This window comes from Apteryx rowi, unplaced genomic scaffold, assembly GCF_003343035.1.
Source record: "Apteryx rowi isolate R43461 unplaced genomic scaffold, aptRow1 scaffold_104, whole genome shotgun sequence".
NCBI classification, from domain to species: Eukaryota; Metazoa; Chordata; class Aves; order Apterygiformes; family Apterygidae; genus Apteryx; species Apteryx rowi.
The window spans coordinates 759,562-779,547 of NW_020447242.1; the positions used below are offsets into that span (position 1 = coordinate 759,562).

The 19,986-nt window shown below is 37.0% G+C and overlaps 1 protein-coding gene across 9 annotated transcripts in view; it reads right to left on the reverse strand.

The window, feature by feature from the left end:
- Positions 1 to 19,986, reverse strand: part of MEF2C (myocyte enhancer factor 2C) — a 127,227-nt gene that overhangs the window by 16,916 nt on the left and 90,325 nt on the right. For all 9 annotated transcript variants that reach the window (XM_026067439.1, XM_026067447.1, XM_026067419.1 and 6 more), the window contains 2 exons: positions 14,336 to 14,522; positions 13,105 to 13,152 (listed from right to left, as the gene is read on the reverse strand). In XM_026067439.1, coding sequence (XP_025923224.1) covers positions 13,105 to 13,152; positions 14,336 to 14,522 — 235 coding nt within the window. The remainder of the gene's footprint in view (positions 1 to 13,104; positions 13,153 to 14,335; positions 14,523 to 19,986) is intronic.

Consider the following 19,986-nt stretch of genomic DNA (forward strand, 5'->3'; position numbering starts at 1 on the left):
GAGATAAAATGTGTTAATTTAAAAAAGTGTATTTTACACTTAGAAGCTGAAATAACAGAGCACTAGCAAGAAGCTTCCATTTCCTGTCAGTAGACTATTTTTTTAAATGAACAATTGCTTTCAACATGGATTTGCTATATTTTAAGCTCTAATTAATGCTATGTGTTAGAAGTAGAGAGATTAAAAGGGGCATTTTAAATATACGATAATATTTTTTTCTAGAAAATACAGTGCCTTTTAAAAGCTGAACATCAGTTTGACAAACTGAACACTGAAAAAACAGTTATGACATGGTGAAGTGATCAACAGAAGAAACTGAAGCAAAAGAAGAGTTTCTCTGGTGCTGGTTTCATACAGGAGCTATTTTACCAAAAGGAAGTAAAACTGCCTTGTGAAATTTGTATGACAAGCACTTTGGTTCAGAGTGTGAAAATGAACCTGTTTGAAGAAACAATATATATTTTTAATTTTGCAATATACCATCTAATATATTTAAGGAAACCACGCGTGGCAGTTTATATCTTTGTTTTTATGGTTGTGAATTTTTGAAAAAAGAAACCTTTACAAGAAAGCACTCCTGTTTTCCACAGATTTGTTTAATACAATTTTCTATTAAAAATTAAGAGAAATAATAATGCATCCTTATCAAATTATAGTGTTCAGAAACATTAGTCAGACCTTCAATATTATTTATGCACTGATGTAAAATATTTTGAACAGTGATAACCTTTCTTCCATTTATATTTTTAGAACATCAWATTATTTTTAAGAACCACTGCAATCTTCTTTTCACCAGTAGATTTCTGCTGTTCATGGCATATTATGCCAGCTAGYATTTTGGAGCCATATAATAACCATTCCTCTTTCCAGCCACCAAATTGTTATTCTTTTGGTATAATGTGGATTCAGGAATGTAAGACTGTGGACCTTAAACCAATGATACAGAAACCCATCATTTGAAAATCAATGATGAATGCATGCATGCGGTTTACAGCTAAGAAGAGTCTGCATTTAAACCAGCTCTTTAAACCGTATCCTCCTTACTCAGAAAGCTGTGGCCTGCTCTGAGGCAGCTGTCCCACCTTCAGATAAATCCACCAAAGAGAATGGTCTCATTTACATTCAGAGGCAAAAAAATGTATAAGACTTCTAATATACAGATTAAACCTTTCTTCATCCTATACTTTAAAATTACACTCTGCCTGGACAATTATCAATTTAGATGTGACTCTATGCAGAACATCACATTCCACTATCCACTTGAAAGCGCAAAAAATTAYATGTCATGTATGAATGGATTTCCTGATTATAGATTATAAGAAAATGAAAACCAGATGGATTTTAGAGCAAGTTGGCTTTACATTTTTATTTGGTTAAAAGCCATATTTTTGCTGGAATAGAACATTTTTAAACGTTACAGATATAACTTGTAATGCATAATGAAAATAAAAACAGTAGATGCACAAGTTTTAAAGGGCATATGTCAGAATTTGTAAATTTACAGCATTTTCAATTTAAGAAGTTTTCAGAGAAAATGATTTTTCCTAGTGTTGTTTGTTACACTGATTTCAAAGAGTAAAAATATTTTACATATAAAAGAGCTTGTTTCTAGACAGAACTAGTGGAGCAGCACGTGTCATAAAATGCAGTGCCAGACTTTGTATTTGGACTAATAGCACAATATGAAGACAAATGCTTTCTGAGCATAGAATGCTCTTCTTGGGCATGTTCCCATATTCTGCAATTAGGCACAAGTGCCATTGACTTTAGAGGGGATTTTCTCCAAGTACAGATTGCATGATTAATCCCTATGATATCACTTTTTAAAAACTCACATCCAGAAAAGCTATTTTTATGCACCAGTAGTTAGTCAGTTGATAAGAATTAATACAAAATATTAATCTACTCATGGAAAACCACTATTTGAACTATGCTGCAAATTCAAAGACTACTATTTTAAATGGTCATTTCCGTGTTGTAAAAATTTAAGGGTAGAACAGGGCATAAATTTGCTCAGATTAGGAAAAAGAGCAAAGTTTACTTCTCTTCCTTCATTGCCCATTAGTAACACCTGTCCCTTACATATAGTTTTGGTCATTCTTATGTCAGTGGTTTCAAAATGACTGCAGTTCTTGATATTCTCAGAGGTAGGGCTGAGCTTCTCTACTGAGCATTTAAGCTTGGAACCTTTCCACGTATTAAGGTAACACAAATGAGGGAGAAGTGGATAATTTATTTCCATATCCTGCAACATTCTTGAACAGTATTATCACAAGTTCAAAGTCTCAAAGTTCAAAATATTGGACAAATTTTGTATTTTGATTTCTTGAATTTACTTGATTTTTTATTTTACCATTACAAAGAAACAAAAATACAATGAATAAACAAAACCTCTGTGGTAGTCCTAGAAGAATTAAGAACAAGACACTTAATGAATATGTCCTTTTTTGCTTTTTTCTTTCATTTACTCTAATGCTTTTCACTGATCATATGGGTTGAGAATTTACAAGATCTTCAGGAACCTGGGAAGCATACTTCCCACTAATTTTAACAGGAAAAGAGCTTTCAAATTTTTGAAGGAGTTTTGGTAAATGGTCATTTCAAGCTCTTGACAAGCATATGCTCGTACTTGTGGAAATTATTATGRTCCTTCCAAGAAGAATATGTTCAATACATATCCCATACCTATAACATGATGATTGACCACTAACCCTCTTAAAAGGGATGTTAGAATTAGAATGAGTCTATATTCATATGAGACCCAACTATGCTATAATTTACCCTGGACTTTAAAATATAAGAAAAATAAATGAAAAAAACAATGAATGCAGTAATAGAAATTTTGCTAAATTTACACTCAGTTTTGTAGTCTTCACTTGATTCAGTTTCCCACTACCTAAAAGAATGGCAATTATGCCTAATAGCAATTACAAGGCAATGAATAGGTGCCTTTTCTCTTCTTACATCTTATGAGTATAATTTTTTTAATGTGTACACACAGGTCTTATTGTTTACAACCCAAACAAAATAGACAACAACAATAATGCACTAATGCCAGGGAGTTGTACTTGTGTTCACCTAAATATAATTTTTGAAGAAGCTAATTGAAAATTCTTATTCACATGTTGCATGTTAGTCATTTCACAGTACATGACCTTTACTAACTGCAAACAATAGAAGAAAACCAGTCTGGAAATATGCTCACCCAGAAAAAGAAAATCTTTACATTAAAGTACCTGTCCATTCCCACAACATTACCCTGATGGACCTTCTTTACTGAATTACTGGGAGTCACCTGAGACAGACGTGCTATATAAAATCTACTGACTTTGCGTGAAAGAATTCTTAGGCATCTTGTGAAATATCAGCTGCTCAGTCCAAAAGGACTGAAATAGAAATAAAATGCTGTGAAAGTACAGACTTGGATGGCTAGAGAGAGAAAGACGAGAAAACTATCCCAGCAACTCTTGGCTCTTGTTATAACTTAATGTAAATATAAATTTAGAGATTTCTACAACAATAAAAGACACAGTTGATATCTGATGCTGACATTCTTTCTTTCTAACTCATTGTTGTGATACAGTTTAAGATATTATAACTGTTAATGGGAAGTTCTTGCTCTTTAAGCCTAAAGGTATGTAAAGGGTTCTGATAGCACTACAGCTGTCCCATACTGGGAAAAGGGCAGTATTTGGGAATCACTAAAATGATGTTAACGGTAGGCAGTTCTGGTGTATGTGAGGGCCACCTGCACTGAGAGTGCACAAAAGAAAAGGATATGCTGTTGCACCRCATTTCAGGATTATTGGACTTACTGAGAATATCTCATTTTGGGAGTCAGGCAAATCTCCACTGCTTCCATTGCAGTGAAGATAAATTGTCTGGTCAAATTTGCCAGGAAAACTGTGCATACAATTTGCCTATATTTGTAATCTATTGTCAAAAAACTGTCTTCCCTAATCTGTAGCTATCATTTTCCAGTTTTGCTATATCCCTGGGCTGGTTAAAGCTTTAGGCTGAGATCCTACATAGCTTGAGAGGCTGGGTCTAACTGCTCAATGTCATATTTACTATCATTAACAGCCCTCTAAAATACTTGGGCACCACCAGGCCTAACCAGCCCTGCCCAGCCTCTCCACGGCCTCCCCCCCTGCCCAGGCTCAGGTCCCCATTTCAGCCCAGCCTGGGGCCATCAGTCCGAGGCCTGTGCCAAATAGCGGAAGCACCGGGCCCCAGCCCCACTACGGTGCTGCGCAGCCGCAGGCCCCATTTATCCTGACCTACGGCAGGATACTGCCTGTTCCCGTGGCAGTGCCCAATGCCCAGGGCTGGGGCTGCCCTGGCTGCCCCTGGTGCCCTATGCCATCGGGGTGGTGGGACGAGGCCTGGTGGCCAGGCCCAGCCCTGCCCCACCAGGAGCCCCTGCTGCTGCTGGTCCTGGGAGCTGCTGGTCCCACAGTGCCCTGGCACCAGTTCCTTTTCATGAAGGAATTAAAGACCAGCTCTGCCTCTTCAGATCTCCAAGTCACGTACTGCCAACTACCTTAATGAACTGTTTACATGGATGAAGTAGTCAACATTAAATCTAATTCATGAACTAGTGCCATCCACAATTTGGAACATCCTTAGAGTCTATTACATGTTGAGTATTTACAGGTGCACACATCAATTGCTGAAAAAGGGCATATGCATCCAATACTGCAGTAACTGGGCTCAGATTTCCTTCAAGACAGAAAGGATGTTTTTCAGGCAGAAGCTGAAAGTAAAGAAGTAACTCTTTGGCCACTCGAAAATGCAGAGCACTGCAAAACACATTTCTGGAAAATTAAGGCAGTGTCACTGATCTAGGAGGCTAGAAATCTGAGATATTTTTCAGTCAAACAGAAACTTATGAGTTTGTTCACACACAGAGTGAAAGACCATGAGAACAAAATCTGAGCTGTGTATCACAGACTGTTAACATTTCATGCAATTACTTTACTGCTGAATCAAATGCATGACTAAGTATATCGCAAACTAACCTGATCACCTATGCTGTGGTTTATGTTGTGCTGCTATAATAAGATACATATGTGAATGTATTTTTAAGTAGTTCTTACACTGTGTTCTCCCATCCTAGACTATGTTCAAAGTTCACATCTTAATAAAATAAATGTAAAGGTGGCACCTGACTATCTACAGAATTAGCCTGTCATTACCCACATAAGGGACTGTAAGCAACCGTTCAAAACATTTCTTATTGCAATTAGGTTTCCCAAGCTACAGGCAGACATTTCATTTCAGAACATCTCTGGACTCCCTCCTTCTAACATTTGGAACAGGGGTATAACACTTAGGCAGGAAGGGTGTGTCTCAAATTCAGTATACACAGGCAGAAGGAGGAGTGCTCTGCCTGCTTAAAGCTATCACTTTTATTCCTCCCTTTTTGCCTAACACAGAAACAGAGCAATAAGCAATCCAAGTCTTGGTACTGTTTGTGTTTTTTAATATTCCAGTATAGTTGTTATTGACAGCATGCTTATACTCTTTATTGTCTGATCATAGCATCTTACTATTCGCTTTGGTGATTCTCTAATAGCATCTAATTTCAGGAATTTCAGAGCATATAGCTTTAATACAGAAATGCTATGTTACCTATATCTTTACCTCTGATTGTACTGATTCATTTGTTTTCAATTCCACAAAGCTATTTTGTTCTGCTGTTTATATATCAATATCTATGTCTATCTTTAAAAACATATATCTCAAATTATCTTGTTTGGCTTGAAGGTTCACCTAATCAGCACAGTAACTAAGTTATAATTATTGAGAAAGATCACTTAAGACAATTACACAATAGTCTTTAGTTTTGTGCTTTATAAGGATTATCCTTTTATAGTTTAAAAATATGGGCACTGCACAATGAGCACCAGAACAGTATTCCTGTGCATTATCAGCTCTCTGGTGCTTTTTAAGGTCCATAGTAAACATCAGGGGCCAGATAGTCACTTAAAGGTGCCTTACCGTGCTGAAATAACTAGCCTACCCTTGCCACTGGACCTATAGATGCTATCATCAGACAGAGCGTAGGGCCTCCTACCTCGTGTAGTATTCCTGTCTCCTTCCTTCCTGTCCACACTTGCACGGGTTAGTGCTACTCTCTGCTGTAAGAATGCAGAATTCTTTTACACTAACTCCAGTCTATTAGGAGAGGTCAACACCAAAAGTCAAGGACAGTTTTCAAAAGTGCTCATCTGAGATTTAGCCTGCATGACATCTTTTCTGAAAATCCTGCAGTAAGTGGCCCAGACCTGATCTGCACAGCATGTACAAAATTATATCTGGACCTCATCTGTCTGAGATTTGCCCCTGCCCAATACCTTTTTAGGACTTAGCTGCTCACTTATGATTAGAAGTTAATTCTTATTCCAGTAATGCCATTAAATAATGCATATAACGAGCATGTGGATATTATCTCTCTTCATCTTCTATGTTAGCTGAAAATATGCTCCATTCTAGTCCCTTCTATGCAAAAAACAGTATTTTTTCTTCTTTTATACAAGCTGTTATAGAGTCAGAAGAAAGACAAAACAAGAGGAAAGAGGAAAACTATATTACTGGAAAAATAAATTTTTTAATGAAGATATACAGGAAAAAATACAAGCCTGGGAAGAGTAGAGGAATATACCTTTCTTCCTGACTGCTTGAGAGCCTTTTCAAAGGACAAATCATTTGCTTTTGTGGTTGTTCCAAAGCAACTACCATTTTGGGGAAAAATGCTTTTTTAAAGAATATTTCAGGACAAGAAATAGCTCCAATTATAAACTGAGTATAAAATTTGAAACTTTTTTGAAACTTGAAATGTACGTTTTTGCTTACCCAAAGAAACTTTAGAAATAGGTGTTAACATCTTTTTTTTTCAGACAGCACTAAGTTGCTACATGTTAAATTGTCTATTTTTGATACATTCACAACYATTGAAAAATGAAGAACACATAGTTTAAAATTCAACATCAGAAAAACTTCAAAACTAGATATTTTAAACACAAATCATATATCCTTGTATTTCTCCGCTGTCTTTACTATTGGAACAGATTTACACACAAAAGGGAAGTGTTTCATGCATAGATAAATACTACTTAGAGTTGCTTTGAAATTTAAGCAGATGCAAAGAAAAGACCAGTAACAATCTCTACCCTGTGTCTTCTAGCTCCCTTACCGCCAGTGTTCTGGGAGACTGTTCCAGCTGTTATCAAGGGAAAATCAGCTTGCAAGAGATGTGGAAAACAACTGGAATCTATGGCTTGAATATCTTAATTGGGGAATCATGTTGAAAGTTAAAGGGCAGGCGTCACATTCACTCAATACTGCCAGGAGCTTCTGGGTGCGGCTGCAATCCCAGCTTCAAGAGGTTAAAAGCATTTCTTGCTTTTCTTCCCAGAGCAAAGTCCTTGCTGCATTTCAGGTTCAGGAGGCATCAACTATCTCTTTCAGCACTCAGGCTAGGCATGAAATCCAGATGTTTGCTGATTTGCAATGCCTTTTTTATGTTTTCTACATCTGAACAAGAATACAGACTGCAATGTGCAACAGAAAAAGACAATGTGGAATCCTGACGAACAAGAACGGGACAGACAAAACAGTGAGTGAAATCTCTGTCTCGCTGAAGTAAAGCAAAAAATTCCCACAGACTTCACTGGGAAAAGGATTTTATCCAAAGAATCCAAGTTATTCTAGAGGAATATTTGTAATTGCTTGTCACAAAGGAAAAGAAGTCAATCATGCCTGTCTTTAAAATCCTACTTACAAAGAACCACAGTTTGTATGACTCACTAATTGTTCATTACATGTGAACTTAGGGCTTTCTCCCTTTCAATCCTTTCAAGCTGCCTTTTTATAAATACAAATATTGAGACACTGCTGATTAGAGAGACGATGAGACAGAGAATAACTAAATAACTTACTAAGTCAACACTTACACAACTGATGGAAACCTAATAAAGGCTGAATTTCCACAGAGTTTCGTGGAGGTCTACTCAGACTGAACTTCATGTATCTCTTTATGGATAAGAGGTCACATCAGTTAACTGAAAATATAAACATCCAATCTTTCTGAACAACGCACAAAGTCAATGTGATATTTTTCAACTTTTACATGGACAGCAGCCTCCACACTTTCAAAGCTATTCTTAAAGGTTTGCTGATGTGATATTTACCTGTACGAAAAGATTCTGAATTAGCTCTATGCAATAGATTAGTTGTCTGAGGCAGAAACAGGACTTAATTTTGGAAAGGCCTATGTTGGCTGCCTACACAGACATGAATTTCAAGTACTGTTGGATAGACAATTTCCTTCATACCATATATTAGAGCTGTCAAACAAGTTCTAGTGTTGTTACTGCTTTATCATGAATCTCCCACTAGTAGATACTTTCCTTAAAACACCAACTCCTGCATTGTCACAAGACTGGAAAAAAGTATGTATCCTCCTTTTACAGAGGAAAGCTTGGAAAAGCAACACTTAATGGCATAAAGCCTGTAGAAAAAGGGAAAAGAGAAAGAATCTGAGAGCTATTGTGCTGCTCATTTCTCATGCCCCTTCATGGTTTTTAAGCCAGCCTGACAATTTGTGATTTATTATTGTATGGGTTTGGCACTATTGCATCATGAACTCTGTTAGGAATGATTGTATGTTCTTGCTTTTGGATGGTAAACTTCCTTGGGCAGGAACTGTTGTTTACTACACTTCTGTACAGCATCTTGCCCAATCTTTAGATCAGAGGTCTGTGGACAACTGCACTGATCAAATAACGAGGGAAGGCCAATGACTTGTTATGCTCCCCCTGGCAACCCCGGTCCTAATAGGTTGCCCATAAACTGTGGTTTGGGAATCATTATTCTAAGCTCATTTGTTTATTTAACATATTCCACACTTGTTGCCTAAGAATTAACTTCTCTTGACTTGCCAAGAATAATTTTAGGGCACAATGGAGAATATTTATGTAATCTTTAAAATTTCTGTTATTTAGTTAGCTAGTTAGTTTGTTGTTTAGTTTGCTTATTTCTATTTGGGGTTGCAAAAGAAACTAATAGAGTTAGGTGCCTTTCAGATCCTTGCTTACTTTTGTTTCTGCTCATAGGCTTTTTGGGGCAGATTATTTCTTTTTAGTAAAACATTCTTTTTTGAGAAGATACCATCCAGAATTCCTCTACCTTAATACATGGCTTATGCATTAAAAAATGACTATTACATATATATCTGTTTGGCTTGAAATACAAATAGAATATTAACACCCTCACCCACAGTCAGTACATGACCAAGAAAAGAAAAATTAGCAGTAAAGCACTAGCAAATTATAATATTGGCTGACAGATCCACAACCTGAGCTCTGAGAAGATGAGAAGGCCACCGGTAGGTTGTGCTTAATTTCCAGAAGGAAATGACTAGCTGCTGATTTATAGATAAATATGGGATTCTGTTATTAAAAAGACATGGGATGAATTTTTCAAAAGGAACTACTGATCTTTTCAGTGTCTAACAATTTTAGAGAGCAGCTTTTAAGGATGCTTGATTTACAGAGAACACACACTTAGCTCCTTTGACAGCATTTTTAGAGCCCCGAGTTTTGAATAACTTGCTCTTTTAGTTTAATGTCAAGATGGAGGCAGTACAGAAACCAATGATGAAACAAATAAATTATAGAAAACAAATAAACAATTAAAGCAAAAATTATATTTTTAATATACTCATCCTAGATTTTAAACTTGAATGAAATTTTGCTTCTATTTTATTATTTATAATGGTGAAATTTTAATGAAATTCTATTGATCTAGATGGGCTTATTCCATTCAAAATAAAACTTAATTATAAAATACAAAAGGTCATAATTTGAAAACCATATGGAAACAAAATGAAAATTATAACTCAATTGGAGGTTTTAAAAATCAAAATATTAAAGACTTCCTCAGAACCATTGTATTTTGATTTTTAAACTACTGATATATTTCTGAAGTCTTAATCTTTCATCAGGTTTTCAACATAAGTATTGAACCACTGTATAAAACTTGAGTTCAGATAATTTACACAACTAAAACTTCTATTTCATAGACATTATTTGTTTCTGATCAAGTTATTCTTGACTTAACTGGTTTTGTTCAAAAATAAATACGCTCCTTAAAAATTAAAGCAACTTCACACATTTTATTATGTTAACTGGTTATATGTCACTTAATTTTCATGTTAGTTATGGAGTAAGCTGAAGTGAGTGACTCTAAGTGGTTTTAGAGCATACTGATTTGAGTCCAGAAATTTCTTGTCTCTCTCTAACTAAAAATCTCAGGTTTGAGAGAATGGTGCCAAAGACATTGCTGTATTTATAATTTAGCAACTATACTAAATGGCAAGTTCACTCCAATGGACTTTGCTATCATCACATGATATAAACTGTCCAATCAGTATTTGTCTAAGAACAAATTTACTTTAACAAACCTGAGATAACCTTGGTTTAAGTTAAAAATACCACTGCTGGTATTTAGTTGTGTAGGATAATAAAGTAGTCATCTTTCTTACGTTCTATTTATGTCTTAGGTTGACTCCCAAGGTAAATTGCAGATGATGTCAGGGTTATTACTTGGAATAATCCAAACCAACAAAATAACATAGTTTTCAAAACAGAGGCTTAACTAACCTAAGTATCTTCTTCCATTTCCTATATTGCAGTTATAATGTAATTTGTTAAAGTAATGCAGAAACTGAGGCCTGGTGTCAGCAATCAAATGTAGTTTCATTTTGTTGTGACAGAAATGAAACTCTTTAGACTCTTCTTCTTTGGAGTATGTTATTTTGAATATATGCTATTTTTGGATGCTGCAGAAAAATGCAAATTCATAATGTTCTAATCTGGCAAGAAATATGAACCCCAACAGATTAAACCACATGATCATGCTACCAGCTTCTAAGTTGCTAATTAGAAAAACAAACACAGAGGTCTCTGTTTCTTATGAAGAATGATGAACAAAGAGAACTTTTGATGTTTATTCTTCTGCACTCTAAAGAGAGAGCAAGGACTGTTCAAAATAGTGGCATTGTGGAATGATGCAACTAAGGCAGAAGATTCAACCTTATAGTGACCTTTCATCTTCCTTCAGCCCTGTATCAAATTCTTGCTACTGCTCTGCAAACACATCTTTAATGGTGTTTAAAGCTCTTATTGCCAGATAAAGAACAAAGACTATTCATACAATTAAATATTTATGATGCATTCCTAGCAATGCCCTGCATATACATGCCCCTCAAATCAATTGCCTACTCCAAAGTTGCATTGCTTGAAAGCTTAATGTATAATATTGCACACAGAAAATACGAATTCTTTATTTGCAAGTAAATTATCAAGCTATCCCTCTTATTATATACTTATAAATGCTCTTAATATATTTCCAAGAAAAAAAATATATTTTAAAAGTTTAACTTCTAACCTAGCATATTGATATATATATTTTATTAAGCACAAGGAATTATTAAGCCAAATGCATGTGTAGAAGGGCTTTTATTTTTGTGTGTCCCTCTTAAAAGAAAGCGTTGCCTTCTCTACTAATTGCTTCTCAGCGTCCCTTTTAAAGAACGAGAAAACCAGCAACACCAAGACAATGCTATTTCTTAACAAGCCAGTAGAGGGAGCCCCTTCACAGGGCAAACAATTTCCTATCTGAGTTCTCCGTTGCAGTACTTGAAGTTTCTACTATATATGAAATTAAAGAGATGAAATGCAAACATCACCTGAATGAATCTTTCCTTAGCTGTGTTTCACGGACTAACAAAAGATGATTAACAAAACTGTAATTTTCTATCATGGTTTTTTTGAGAACAAAGGAGACAAGTAACTAAGTTCCTGTGGTCTGCTTACCCTACTCCTAAATTAATGCAAAATGACCTCGCAAAGCTTCAGCATGAGGTTGAAGTGCCTTTTTGATACAATGCTGTGCAGTTTCAATTTTACTACAGATGCAGCTCACAGACATCTGTGACTCATCTACGTGTGAAGATAAAAGGGGGGTGGTCTAAAGCAGGCTGAGAAGAGCCAAGAAAGAAAAGAACACTATAGCCAGGATTTCTTTATAAGTCATTTTATGCTACAGTGTCAGAATCAGCATATATCTCGATTGTGGTTCACAGTGCACAAAATGGATCTTCCAACTATTTTTCTGTACAGTTCTTTCCGAGAGCAGTTAATCCAGTAAAATTGGATGTGCTCCATGTTTTACTATTCAACTTATTTACTTCTAACGTATGTGTTTACTTCTCAAACTGAAACAGTAATCTTGCCCTTGTCTTTTGTAATCTGTATTTGTAATAAAGTAATATTGCTGACATTGCTAACAAACCACTGAGTTTACTGAGTAAAGGGGACTACTTCAGCAACATTGCTTTGGTAACACAGGCCTTAACAAGCACAGTCCTCATTAGCTCTAAGGGAGTAAGACTAAAGGAGCTAAACTTTTGCTCTGCCTGGGTATTTTGAAAATCCTTTCCCACTGAGTCCCAAAGCACTTAAATAAATGCTTAAAACTAAGCTTAAGTTAATTACTGATTATTTAAGTAAATGTTACCAGATTTCGATGGCTATCAACAGTCTTAAGCATGAAATGAAATCGGTGCTCAGTAGCTGGAAGTTTCACGGGGAACTCAATATTTCAGTCTTTACTGAAGCTTAAATTCATAAAATAAAGCCCTGATTCCACTAAGGTCAATGGAGAAACTCCCTTTGACTTCAAATGATCAGGATTTCAGCCACTGGCCTCAGTAGAACTTTGCCTGAACAGGGCTATCTAATGGACCCAAAAGTTTTCACGGACAAGCTAATGTGAAGGAAATCAGCCATTTGTATACATGGAATTGGGCGAAGTACAAGATTTTCAACAGTGCCAAAAACCAGTCTCTTCCTACTTCAAGTGAAGCACAGATAACAGCCCCTTCCCTCCCCCCTGCTGGAGGAACCTGAGCCCCCCTAGCCAATGCTGAGCACTTTCTAATATTCCGCCCCCAATTCAGAGTTATTTTAGGACTCAGCCTTTGGAGGAAGCCTGTTGTTCACTTAGAATACTAAACATAAATTCTCTCCTCTTTACCTGCACTGGTGCCTGCACCGGTTGTGAGGTCCCCACCCATCAGGCCACCTAGGGGGTTGAAATGAAATACTTCAAGTGAGTACAATAAAATGTAACAGGCAAACATTCAAAACAGTCTTAACATTTTCCCTGCTTTCAAATGGCCTGATCCAACAACCACTACTGTTTTCCTTCTGACTCCAACAGGCATCAGATCAAGCCYGTAGTCATAAAATTGTAATGTTTAATGTTACACACACAAGATATTTGCTTTTCAAAGACAAACAAAATATGAGGTACCCAATTTTTCATTATTTTATTTTCATACTTCCACAGCATATGAATTATCAATTATATTTGAAATTTATGTTTAGCATATCTGCATCTGAAAACTGTATTTATTTCAGTATTAGCCAGAAAAGCAAAGTCCTCCACATAGGATTGGGAGGAAGAGACTGAAAGTTGCTGGATGAGAACTTAACTCAGAAGCTGTAATACATATTTGCATAACTTTTCATTTTAATTTTCTCAGCCTTTCATAGACATTCATTCCAAGTATTTTTAACACTTCTCTTTGTGCTTGCAGACCTCAGATGGTTCTTTGAACCCTGTAGGCTTAAGGCTGTTGATGTTGCTTCAACCAGACAGATAGAATGAACCTAATCCCCATTTATCCTGTTCAGAGGTGACCCCTCATGAGCAGCAGCACGGGACACAGCCTCTTGCTATAGAAGGCTCTAAAGTACAGAGCTCAACTAACGTTACCCATCAAGCAACTTGTGAACGCAACAATAATAATTTGTTGAAATAACAACAAATTTCGCATTTAGCCTCTAGACTGCTGTTTAAAGTAACTAGTGGCCTATTTTACTTGCTTTAACTTGTTTGCATTGGCCACACATTCTCCCCTCCCCACTTAAGTTTTACAGTGTAGTGAGTTCTTGCATGTATCAAGTAGACAAGCTGCCTTTTTATGAAACAGCAAATTGTCTACCCTTTTATCCTTTATTGATTTCCTTTAATCATAGTCAATATTCAGCTTTTTCTAGGACATTGGTTTTTTATTTTCTAAATTGGGAATAGAAACCTCTTGGCTCTTCTTTTGATTTTTCAACACAGCAATTTTGGATAAACTGCTATGACTAGTAAAAACAGAGCTCTTGTTTCTCAGAGTACAGTTTAAAGTTACCTAAGGCACACAAGCAGGCAATAAAAAAGCACATTTAAAGGGATAGGAATGAACAGAGCGTACCTGTGTTACCTGCACTCGGAGGCCGATGCGTCACGCCAGGAGACATGCTATTTCTTTGCAAAGAAGGATGGGCCAGTGGCAAAAGGTTGGGGTTACCCAGAGAGCTGACTGGGTTACTGTATACCAAACTGTTGTGGTTGGACACTGGGATAGAAACTGGCATCTCAAAGTTTGGTGGTGGAACAGCCTGTACAAGCAAAAAAGGGAAACAAAGACAAGAATAGTACAGAAGCACAACAGTCTTCAAGTACAGTTACTCTATATTTAGTTCAGATATGTTGTAGTTGGTGGTTAAAATATTTAAGCTTCCCCCTACTAAGAGTCAAGAGAAGAGTTTTAAACAGAGTTAACAAGGCTTTTAAATATCATTTTTGAAATCGTGATTCCATCTTCCTTCAGTGCAGTTTGCACATTTACTTTGTAAGAACTGGAAAGATTTTTTCTTCTTTTTTTTGGTTTAAAACAAAACCCTGCTTCATGAAGCTTAATTTTCTGTTTCTTTCATTCAGTGAAGTCGTAATTGTTCACTTGTGATATCTTAATCTAGTGTCACAGATGACTGCAAGATCAAAGGTGCATGATTATGATGACTTCATTGCATGGAGAAAAATTAGAAGGGGTGGAATGCAAAAGGGAAAGCTTTAATTTCAGCATATGTTGCTTTAGCAACCAGAATGATCCCAAATCATGTTAAAGGCACCAACACAGTAAATGACTTTTTTTAGTTTCTAGCTTAGTTTGGGAAGTGCTTAAAAGAAAAAGTTCTACTCAAGGAAGTGAGTTCTACTCACAGAGCAAATACAAGAACTTTACACACATACCTTTCTTCCGGTTCTTGGTTTTGGAAGGGGGCTGTTTTTAATGCCTTTTCAATATACCATTATCATCATTTAAAAGTAACACTCATAGAGCCTTTCCTTTGTAAGAATCCCTTTCAATAAAGAGTTTGGCAAACTGGACAAAATTATGACACTTGACTAGGTCTGACAGGGAGTGTGAGGAGATGCAGTGCCTGATGCTCATTATGCTCTTAGAAACCACAATACAATATTCCCAACTCAAGTTGGTTGGTTGGTTTGTTGGATGGGTTTTTTTTGGGCAGGGCTTGTCTAAATTTCATTAAAACCCATGGTTCTTGTATCATTCAAATACATGAGAATTCCATGTTTAATTTACTTGCTTTTTTAGTAATTAGTTTCCTGCCTTGTGAATGTATAGAAAACTTTTTCAGTTACCTGACAGCATTTTAAATGTTCAAAAATCTGAATGCAAACCAAATACCCTTTAATTTACCACTTAAAAATCTTCAAACACTTCAGCAATCTTAACTCTTCAAAAAATTCCTTAAACTAGCCTTGTGGTGACATCTTCAGAGGGAGGAACTCACAGATTTTACTTTTATTGTTGACAGATGATTGTATAGATAAGTCTCCAAGGACCTAGAGGGAGTATGTTGAGAACTGGACACATAATCTGCTGTATCAGGCAGCAGAGACAGCCTGACCTTGTGCCACCCACATGCATCTTCTCTGGCTAGTCAGATCTKTTGGCTGTGCCCTGCATATTACAGCACTGGCTATCAAATTATGGTTACCCCTTACGTTTTCTTTGTCTTATCCCCTTTCTAGGGGCAGACATAATTAAGCTCTAAATATATAGGAATCTTTTTGCTTAACCACTGAAACATAGCAAACAAATAATAAGGCACAGCAAGATTTTAGTTCAGGGCGCCATGTGAAGAATATGTTACATGAATGCCTCAAGGCTTCTTTCAAGGTGTTAATTTAGCTCTATAACTCTCTCTGTGACTTGGTTTTCTGAGAAAAATGCCTCTCTCTCCCCACCCTAGCATGATGGCTGAAATCAGCTAGGACACTCAAGCTAACTGACCTCAGTTTAAACGTCTACAGCCTGCTGACAGAGCTTCTTGGCCAGGGCTCCATGTCTCTGGAACTCTCCCCCCTCTGGCCAAGAAGCTAAATGTACCCCTAATGGCCATTTTTGTTTGAAGAGTTGACTGAAGAGACTGGTTTAAGTTGGGGCTGGTAGAGGAAGAGAGGTATCCTGGAAACGTTCAGTGGGTAAGAAGCAAAACTACATGTGTTGCTACGGTCTGTGCAGAGATCCTGAAACATACTCTAAAGTTTGTGCTTCACAAATCAGAAAAAAGAGAACAAATGACTATGTATCGACAAATGTAACTGCAGAAGTATGCTTCTGTTCCAGGTGTTCTTCATTTCTTTTAGGAGCAACATTTTTGCATGCAAGCATTTTTACAGTTAAAGCCTAGCTCTCTGGCTGCATGTGTGGCTTGTCTTTCAAAGAAGAATTTACCATGCACACGGCACAAGGAGTATCCATGTATGTCATGGCTGAAGGCTAAACTCCTTGGAAATAGGCACATGTAGTGTAATCTGAAACATTTTATCAGTCTGTAAGTATGTTTTGAAGCAAGTCATTTTCTTCACTGGCCACAAAAGGATTTAGGAGTTTCCCAAATTCTGTGTAAGGTAGGGAGGCAATTTGGCCCTCTCAATGCGCAGGCTGGTTCTGAAGCTCAGAGCCAGTTGCTGTTGATGGTTGCTGCCTTTTCAAGAAGTTTTAGCCAATGAATTCACATGATGAATGGATGTCTTAGTTCCACATCCAGCCTGGGAACATGAATAAGTCAACATGGAGTACCTCTTTACTGTAATATGCAGTGCCATGGTGGAGATCTTTCTGCCTGGTCACTCTGAGGACATGATCCCACCTCCAGTTCTGCAGGTTTTAAGCAATGCTTAAAAGCTTGTGTGTCAGCCCACGTCAGGCTCAATGTCACCCACTGGGGATCATTTTGCACAGTGTCTGCTTCACCTTTGTCATGAGATCTACGAAATCTGGCCTGCTGAGCCTGGGTATACAGCTGACACCAGCAGTATTCCCTCCATTTTCTTATTTCCTTAATCTCAACCTCTGTCCAACTATCCAAACCAAGACCCAGGTAAAAATGCAGCTCTGAAGGTCTGGCCAATTCCTCTTCAGGCTCATCTGCTTGTGTCATTATTCTGTCTTTCCTTTATGTACAAACCCTTCAAGGACTGGAATCTTCTTTATCCTATGTTACAGCACAGAACCCCAGTCTTGGCTGCTTCTGCTGTTGGCACTCTCAGGGGAGACTAATCACTGAAACATACAACTTCTGCTGAAACAGTTACTTTACTTTCTTTTGTCATTCTATAAAATAATTTGTAAACTAGTTACACAAATTATTTTCTTCATTTTTGCATGTTTAATGGATTCCTCTGCATCCTCTTACTTACAGTCTGGATATAATTAGACTAGTTTACAGAGTACTTTACAGGCAATTTTATCAAAGATCAGAGCAAAATCAGTTTTACTCTCTGCTTTTCAGTGCAATACACATGATACTCTGGAATACAGTAGTTTTTCTTCTCATTTCTTCTCATCAGTAGTCAAAGATTAATTAACGCTTTTGTATATAGTAAGGTCCAGAGGAGAGAGAAGGTTGTCTGGATAAGCACAAGTGTTAAACAGTGCCTATCTACAGTTTTGCTTCTGGCTGACCAAATTTTCTGTTACTGTCTTGTATGTTCTTTACAAAGAACTGTAACCTACTACAGATCCCCTAGCCATTCTTGGTGGTAAGTCACGGGGCATATCTATTCCAGCTAGGCCTGATGAACATTAAAGCTTATGATGTACTTATGATGTAAGTTAAACATGGCCATGAACTGAGGCCATCTGAGGCCACAGGACAGTCCATGTCCATACCGTTAAACTCGCTTAACCTCAAAAACAGCATAGCCACATATAAACCGACTAYGGGGAATTGTTCCTGGCCTGGGCTAACTACCAAACAGCACTTAGGAACTGTTTGAGAAAGTGCAATTTGGCTTGTGCCAAAAGCATGCCAGGGGCTGCTCACACTGTTAACTGTAGAGATGATGGCCTGTCAGTGCCTCAGAATGCTCTTTGTCATTCTTTAATTCACGACCATAGTCATACCTACACTCTAACAGGTATGCAACTAGCAACATTGCCAAAGAGAGTAGACTGCCCATTTAAAGGAACTTGCCAGTGTACACAACACTAAGTTAGTTGTTAACACCACAAATTGTAGAATGTTGTGGAAAACAAAATATTGGGGATTCAAAACCCTTGAAAATGAATGCACCAAACTTTTTGTGCTAAGTATTTTTTTTTCTCCCATGTTCAGCCAGGCCTTCATCTATTTAGAGACAGAAATACTTATAGCTCCCTTCTAGTGGACTATTTCTGTCTCTTCTGCTTTCATCACTCTCATGAAAACTACAAATAAATGTGTAATTATTATCAGATGTTTTAGAACAATATAAATACTTATCCCCAGAAAATTATCTGAGGAAACATTATTGGCTTTAGCTGTTAAGAGGAAAAGCCAATTTTATTTTCATTTGGCAGCAGCTTTGCTCTCTTACAAGTCCAGGCACAGGCACCGCATTGTTTTATAAATTTTTGTAAGTAATGATTTAATGGCTTTACTTGCTGACTTTTTGTTCAGTTTTGCTTTCTTCTCCCCAACTTTTTTGGCTACCTTTTGATGGTCACAAGGAAATGAATATAACTTCCTCAACCTTCCTAAAGCTATACTGATTTGTACAGTTAAAGATCATCTCATATATTTACAAATTTTCATTATGTACTAGCTTCAAGCTCCATCTTGCCCATTATATTTAGGCTTATACTAAGAGAAGGAGCTCCTGTTGCATTAAGGGAGATCACCTACTGATTCTTCCTTTTGTGGTAAGCAGCTTGCCAGTGCACACAGACCTTGAGATCAGTGTGTGAAGTATTCAAAGAAGGGATATCCTGTCTTATATAAAAAGAAGCGCTAACACTGGCAGTTCTGTAGTGCGTCTCTGAAACAATTTCACAAAAAGATAATAAATTGTATGTTGCAACATCCCTGCAAGGTAGAAAGTTACATTATACCCAAAACACAGCTCAGGAAAACAGTAGAGACAAACTAAGAGCTGAGACAGGACTATATCTGGTTTTAAATTAGACATCAAGAGGTTAAGTTTTAATGAAAGCCATTGGAAAGAAATTTCATTAATTTGGGGGAGGACAAAAGCAATGGACCATGTTTTGAATAGCTGCGTTGTTTCTAATTCCTAGATCCTTCTCAGTTTTATAGAAAAGGCAACTTTTTCTGAATGCTTGTGGTGGTAAAGAGGGTGATAGAACTCACTGTTAGCCAGGAATGAGTTCTTCCAGGTTTTTTTTCTCCCATGTTTTAAGACTACGTGGTTATAAACACGTGCTGCTTGGCTGGAACAAAACCAAGCAGCATGAGAGACAACAGAGGATCTGAAGAATGATCTAAACCCTAGTTTTTGAAGGCGGAAAAATAACTTGGTAAAATCCTATCTGATTGAAAATTCTGTCACCTTGGTTTGAACAAGCCAAAGGTCATCCTTGAAAGAGGAAAGGAATGGCAATTGGTAAGTTTTGACTTGACAAAGGGTTAAGCATTTCAGCTTATAACTGCTGTCCTAAGTGTTGTAGCCGCTGCTTTATTGAACTGAGTTCCACCCTGAAAAACCAAATTCATGCTGACAGCTTTAGAATTTTTTTGTTCAGAAAAGCAGCTACATAAAAGAAGCAAA